The 7,536-nt window shown below is 39.1% G+C and overlaps 1 protein-coding gene across 1 annotated transcript in view; it reads right to left on the reverse strand.

The window, feature by feature from the left end:
* Nucleotides 1-5,489, reverse strand: part of LATS2 (large tumor suppressor kinase 2) — a 45,638-nt gene extending 40,149 nt beyond the window's left edge. Inside the window, exon 1 of the mRNA XM_015814404.1 lies at nucleotides 5,145-5,489. Coding sequence (XP_015669890.1) covers nucleotides 5,145-5,486 — 342 coding nt within the window. The 5' untranslated portion in view covers nucleotides 5,487-5,489. The remainder of the gene's footprint in view (nucleotides 1-5,144) is intronic.
* Between the last annotated feature and the right edge of the window lie 2,047 nt (nucleotides 5,490-7,536).

Here is a 7,536-nt window from a genome sequence, read left to right on the forward strand (position 1 = left end):
CTAGATGCTCCCATGTAACACCTCTCCTGCGCGAGCTGCACTGGCTGCCGGTGGCCTTCCGGGTGCGCTTCAAGGTGTTAGTAACAACTTTTAAAGCGCTCCATGGCAATGGACCTAGGTATTTGCAAGACCGCCTCCTACCAAACACCTCCCTTCGACCAGTCCGCTCCCACAGAGAGGGCCTTCTTAGAGTGCCGTCCTGGCGACCCCCAGGGGGAGAGCCTTCTCTGTGGCAGCTCCTGTCCTCTGGAATGACCTACCCCCCGACCTACGTACAGTTGCGGACCTGCGCCTTTTTTGCTGAGCCCTGAAGGCCCATCTATTCCGTGCGGCCGGCCTGGCGTAGTTTGGATTGTGTTTCAGTGGGGGGTTTTGTATGGGTGTGTTTTTAGAACAGGCCTATTATTCAATTCGATTTTAAAACAGAAACTATTTATTCGTGGTTTTTAGTATCGCCTGTTCACCGCCCTGAGTCCCGCAAGGGAGATAGGGCGGTATATAAATTTAATAAATAAATAAATAAATAAATATTTAAAAAGAGAGAATTCATAATACAGTCTACAATTATAACTAGGCGGAAGCTCTTCTCCACAAACTGTTCTCAATTCTATGCATAATTGAACATTCATTCATCTCACTTCTCCTACCTGTCTGATCAACTGCGTCATCCACCTTCACTTGCATTCTGTAAGTCACTTGCATATTATGAAAGCGGTGTCATCTCTTTCCCAGCTCAAGCTTTTTACCAGGAAATGTGTTGTTAACTTTCCCAGCAGATGAAGAAAACTACCAGTGTTTGCATAAGTATTTGGCCTGACAATGATGACTCCCTTTCTAAAGCAGACTTTTCAACATCATAAATATAACAGTACTGCATTTTCTAGAAACACCGCAAAATTAGTCTCTTGCAGCAGATAAAAAAAAAGCATTGTCATCCACAAAAAACACAACAAATTAATTGTGGCATTAGCTTTTAGAGGACATTATAATTTCAGAATACATCCAGCACAATGTTTTTCAAACTTGGCAACTTTAAGATGTGTGGACTTCAACTCCCAGAATTCCCCAGTCACATCTTAAAGTTGGCAAATTTGAAAAACATTGATCTAGCCCCATCATGCTGTTACTATAATTTATATATGTCTTAGCTTTTCAGGAATCACAGTACTCCTCACTGGTTTTGCTTTTTATTTTACCATACTTTTGCTTTCACCAGAATTACATGGAAGCAATTTTAAATTGATTTTGCAGTATAAGCAAGAATGCTGCCATAACAAATTTCAAATTCCTAACTTTAAGATAGCCATAAGCAGATGTTCTTAGATATATTGTTCATAAGTAATCAATATATTCCAGTGCTTCTCAGTCTTTTGTCTAAGATCAAGTGTTCGTTTAATACTCCAGATTCCTATATAATGTAGCTATATAATACTAAAACTCTTTTGTCTGTAACTTTTAACTGATGCAACCTAGGGCAACAATTTTTGAACCAAGGTGCCTCAAATGGGCTAATTTACACAAAGCATCCAAATTCTGAGAATCATGTCTCCAATGGATTTAAATTTGTACTTGAAATTTACAAATTTGTGGTCACTTAAGTTTCCTCAGCCGCTGCCCAGAGGTTTAGTAGACTGGTCCCGCCCTAGTGAAGGCCAAATATAGGCCTGAGGAGGCCAGGTAGGCTGGTCCCACCATAGCCTGCCAGAGAGCAATCAGCTGCAGGCAAGTTGGCAGAAAGTTGGAAGATGCTCCTGCTCCCACTGCCTTTTTGCCTTTGGTTATTCCATTTCTCTATTTAGGTAAGGAAATATCTCTGAAATGATGACCCAACAGGGCATCAGTTGTATAGTTATTAATCTTCTAAGTAGCAGCCCCTTAGGGACAGAATGGAATATCCTTCAGTTCTGCCTAAGCAAAGAATTGGGAAGTGGGTACAAAAGTTGGCATTCTGACAACTGCAGCTGAGATTTCAGATGCCATAGAATGAAGGAGGAGGAGGAGGAGGAGGAGGAGGAGGAGGAGAAGAAGAAGAAGAAGAAGAAGAAGAAGAAGAAGAAGAAGAAGAAGAAGAATTTAGCTGAGTTTCAAGTGGCAAGAAGCAAATATGCTACTGAGCTGAGCTTGAATTCTAGCGAAAACATGAATGCATCTATGTATTTTTCTCAATTAAGGAAATAGTCTGCCTTTGCCTTCTTTCAATATGTTTTACAACAATATTTTTACCCTACAATCCTGAGGTTTCTGTTGATTATAACACTAATAAAGGTGGCTTGGGGGGGAAGTGATATGGCTGACTTGAAAAGGGCTGAGCATGATCAGACCTGGTTTTGTAAGCTGCCTGGTCTTTTTTTTTTTTTGTGGTAGTTGGGTGCTCTTAACAAATCTAAAAGGCAGATTTATACAACAACAACAACAACAATACCCACCACTAAATCTCAGGATTACAGTCTATAGTGGGAATAACAAACAAACCAAAAGGCAATAATGGAACATTGTATTTTTCCCAAAAAATATAATCATTGAGAATTGAACTTAATTCAAAGGATTCTTATCTTTTGCTATAGGCATAGTATTTTTTACTTCATAGGAACGAAGGGTCAAACTTCTCCGCCAGTGGAAAAACCAAGTGCATTCAAATATTTGCTCAAGGCATCTTTGTAATCTAAGGACAAATTGCAACAATTCAACAAGGTATATCAGCATTACTGATTTACAATGGAAACAAGAAAACCTTGCCAGCTTTTTCATTTCAAACAGGGAGAGGGAGAAAGATCACAATACAATTTAAAGCTCTTCAAGTGGTTGAACTCTTCCAATCACATGCTCGGTTGCATTCCATGAAATTAAAATTCTGAAAGCTACTATCTATAACTGCACGCAGCATTCCACATTTAATAGCCTGGGGTGTTTCTAAATGGCTTACTGATCTGCAAGGAATACATTTTGGCTTGTGCTCCACTCTTTCTTGAAGGCTGCCACAAGCACACTCAAGCTAAGCAAGTTTTGTTTACCAGTTGATAGGCCATTAGCAGCATTTCTGACTTCATATTTTTTAAATGAGCAAGGTCATGCCTTTTGGTATGAAGCTGTACAAGTTCTGGGACTATCTTATAATTATTGAAAGAGTAACATCTATAGCAGTGTGCGCTTCATGCAGATGTTACTAAGAGAATAACCATTAATTACTGTGGTTTTATTAAGACCTTCTTAGTAGATAGTTTTACAGATAAAATCTAAAATACTTAAGAGACTGGGTTCCCATACAGGATTATGTGATACCCTGCCTAACTATGCTCTGCTAAATAAGCCACAACTATCTGGGTTCATACCTAATGATAATCATAAGTGACAGTTTACCAGCCACAATGCCTGAGTTAACACAATAGGCTACTTCACACAACGTGGGAAGAGTTGCAACATTTATGAAGGAGTTCAATAAATTGCTCAAAAATAGTATTATTTTTGAACAAATGTGTGCTAGACTTCAGTGTTAAACTTCCAACTGCAATCATAAAAATTCAGAGCATTTTAATTGTTGGATTTATAACTCCAGGTTTTTGCAGTGTTTATATCACATGACTTGCAATAAATCTGTAAGAACTGAGGACTAGGCAAAAATCAAAATCAAAAACAACATTCCCCCCTCCCTCCCCCCCCAACGCAGCCACAGTGCTTTTCAGACCATTTTTCAGGAAGTGTCAGAGGGTGTACTTTTCTTTAGTTCAGTAGTACAGTTTTCATGTAGAATTGTTGTTCAAACTTGGCAAGTTGTAAGATATATGGACTTCAACTGCCAGAATTCCCCAGACAGTGGGATTCTGGGAGTTGAAATCCACACATTTTAAAAATTGCCAAATTGAAAAAGCACTGATGGAGAAGATTCAAAATGTAGTTCTTTGCAAGATTGTGTCTTGGAATGCATGGGAAGCACCTCATTTTGAATTGTTAAAGCAGCCACATATTTACATCATATAAACTGGCATGGTCAACAGTGGAGAGGATCAAGAACAGCTTCTGAAACAGCTACATGGCCCTAGAAAATAGTGCAAGCTTGGAATATAAAACAGAACTGCTTTAACATTCTGAAAGAAGATGCTTGCAAGCTCTTCTTATTTATGAAGCACTTATCAGGATCAGAAAGAGTATAGAGTGACATTCTGGAGTTGGTAAGCAAAACAAAGGTTGGTAAAACAATCTTGGATTAGCTGGATCAAAGGCTTGATTTAGTACCAGGCAGATTCCTATGAAGAAGAATTAATCCTATGCAGTGAAGAGTGCTTCCCCTGATCACCATTACTCAAAGGCATTTAGGAATTCAAAGGGATGTAGAACCCTCCTATAATTTGAGGGCAAGCAGTGGTAGTCCCAACTATTATCAGCCTGGTACAAAACACAATGGCTTGGTTCACAAGTCCAACATTATGCAAAGTCCTCAAATTGATAACTGTACTATACAAAGCCTGTATTCACATATGACATGAGGTAGCCTGAGTAATGTTGGCTTAGAATGCTGTATGTCCTCTAGCATTGTGATTTACAAACTAGGGTTTATGACTATAAACTCATGACCTACAGGCTACGTACAGCTGTCAGTCCCATTTGGTTACTGCATCCTGCATTGCCCCAATAGGCAAAATGTCAGATTTTCAGCGATGAATTTCTAGTAATGTTTTCATTGAAATGAAGCTTAAAAGGGATGCATTAAACCCCATGTTCATTTGGACTCTTAAGGCCTCCAGCAAACCTTGCAAAAAAAAAAAGAAAAGAAAAGAAAGAGCCTAAGGTGAAAATATTTGGCTATCCATCTGGTGCAGTTAAGGACATGAAGACTTCACAGATCAACATCATAATTTTAAAGTGTGGCTCCTTGGCCCCAAAAATGCTTAGCTCTAGTTTATATACTCCTATGAAGTGCGACCAAATGAGTTGAAACCTACTCAACAAACTCTGGTTAGCAAATCATATGATGATCGCCAAGTATATGAAATGGCAATAGGACCACAGGACAAAAATCATGGCCCAAATGAATGCACTGCATGTACTGAACAACAACTTGTCGTCTAATAATTCCAACATATCCAGAAGTCAATACAACCTGCACAGAATGGCCTTCTTGCCCACCTCGGCTCTAAATGCATACTAACCTGGTCGCATCCTGCATTCACCAGTTCCTGCAACATTTGTCTATTGACTTCAACAACTGCAGAGGTAGTGCCCAACTCATTAGCAAAGGGCAATAGAGAATATCTGATTTCTCGCAGTGCTTTCTGGTAATTCCCAAATTTGGCAGCCGGTCGGATTTGCTGCTGTCTGGCAGCATCCTTTCCTACTAGAATTTTAGAGTCCAGAGAACTTTCACTGCTTGGTCCAATGGGTAATCCCTGACTAGAAGATTTGGCAGGCTGTTTCAGACCTTCCCGGATCTCCTGTAATCTTTGTCTACTGTTCCCAGAGTAAGTAGTAGCAGGGAAAGTCTTTGGCCTCATGGTTAATCCAATTTTGTTTCAGCATCAATACCAACTTCTTTTGCATATATAATTGTGGATATTCAATGTTGTTCTTCTGGAAGATATCAGTTTGTTATAAAACATTTTTTCCCTGAAATCAATTCACAGGTAGGTAGCAAACCTCCATAGCAAACCTTGTCACTTTTCCCAGTCTCTGGTACACAGAAGGATCAATAGTCATGGAGCAGTAGCTGATGTCATTTCTCTTCAGCTCAGTTTTATGGTTCCTAAAAACCTTTTGCTGTTTTTAACAAAATAACAGAGTTGGAAGGGGTCTTGGAGGCTTTCTAGTCCAACCCCCTGTTCAAGCTGGAAACCTATACTGTTTCAGACAAATGGTTTTCCAATCTCTTCTTTTCTCTCCAGTGTCTGAAAGAAAAAAAACAAAGATAATGTCATGCAAGTCTTTTTTAGTCCTTTATTATTTTTTTTTGTCTTAAGGTATTCAGAAAAATCTGGAATTACCTTGTTTTTATTTATATAGTATTTTTTTATAAAACCAAAATCATTAAATAATAAAAGATTAAAACTATGCAGGATATAGAAGTACCTTAGAGTTAGATTCAACTATAAAATATCATTTTAAACCAAATCAGCACTAAAAACAGTCTTTTTTTTTTTTTTTTTTTAAATACCTCATGTAAGAAACTCTTAATCTTTTTCTTTAACAGCATTACATATTAGGGCAGAGGTGTCAAACTGCCGGCCCGCAGGCCGGATGTGTCATGGCGAAACCGCGCCCACCGCATTGCCGGCAATGGAAAAAAAGTCACATCACATCACGCAGTGAGTTTGACACCCCTGTATTAGGGGGAGTTGATTAGAAGTTCTAAAGCAGGGATGTCAAACTGTCAGCCCATGGGCCAGATGTGTCCCATGGAAGCCACTCCCACCCCAGTTCTGGCAAGGAGAAAAAAGTCACGTCACATGACGCGGCAAGTTTGACACCCCTATTCTAAAGAAATGAAAGAACAAAAATAGTCAGTTCAATGTTGAAAGTAGAACAAGGAACCTGATGTTTAAAGCTAGATCTAGGAAAGATAGATAGCACTGCACAAATAGCTTACAGGAAAGAAAATGATAATGAGATTTTTTTTTCTTCATATTGTCTTCAGTTTTAGGGGAAGAACAGTGGATATCATTTCATCAATGACAATAATAATGATGGATATCATTTCATCAATGGCAGGTCATTGGATTCCTTTTCTGATCTGGAATTGTTTTTCCAGCAGTTGAGAATGGGCACAGACTTTTATAGTTTGCAGTCTGCAACACAGAGCGAACAAGACTGGGGGAAAGGGCAAGTTGCTCAAAAGCAAGTTACGGGGGAATGGAATGTGGTGGGAACTGAAGCATGATGAGATAAATTGCTATGCAGCAAGATGACCAGGAAACTTGCATTCCTCCACCTCGCAACATGGTACAATACATAATAGTCATAAATATATACCTAGTGGGACGAATCATGTCGACTGTTGTTCCCAGAAAAATATGGGTCATCCAAAAGGAATGAATACTGAAAGATAAAGCACACAGAGACCAGGCCAGAAAAAGCTGAAGTTGGAATCAAGAAGTCTACAAGAAGCATGCTGAACCAAAGGCACACATATACCAGATGCTCAAAAACCACAAGATAACAACTTCTTGAACAAAGCAAGGCTGATGCAGTAGCCAAAAGCAAAAGGATTGGAAAGTTTTTTTCCAAACCCATCCAAGTATTCATGAAAAGGTAGATCAATAAAGCAGAATTGCTTAATTCCTTCATTGCGACTGTTTTTATGCATAAGGAAAAAAACAGCCCCGCCTATGAAAAGCAGCACTGTGGGAGACAGAACAGGAATAGAAGTCAAAATAGTTAAAAAATTTGGTAAGAGAACATCTATCCACTTTGGAATGAGTTCAAATTGCCAGGTACTGAAGGAGCTGGCACATATGATCATGGAACCACTGAATAAAATTGTTCCTGGTTCCTGGAGCAATTGGAAAAAAGCTGATGTGATTCCAATCTTCAAAAAGAGGAAATAGTTCC

Source organism: Protobothrops mucrosquamatus, unplaced genomic scaffold, assembly GCF_001527695.2.
Source record: "Protobothrops mucrosquamatus isolate PMUCROS unplaced genomic scaffold, P.Mucros_1.0 scaffold249, whole genome shotgun sequence".
NCBI classification, from domain to species: Eukaryota; Metazoa; Chordata; class Lepidosauria; order Squamata; family Viperidae; genus Protobothrops; species Protobothrops mucrosquamatus.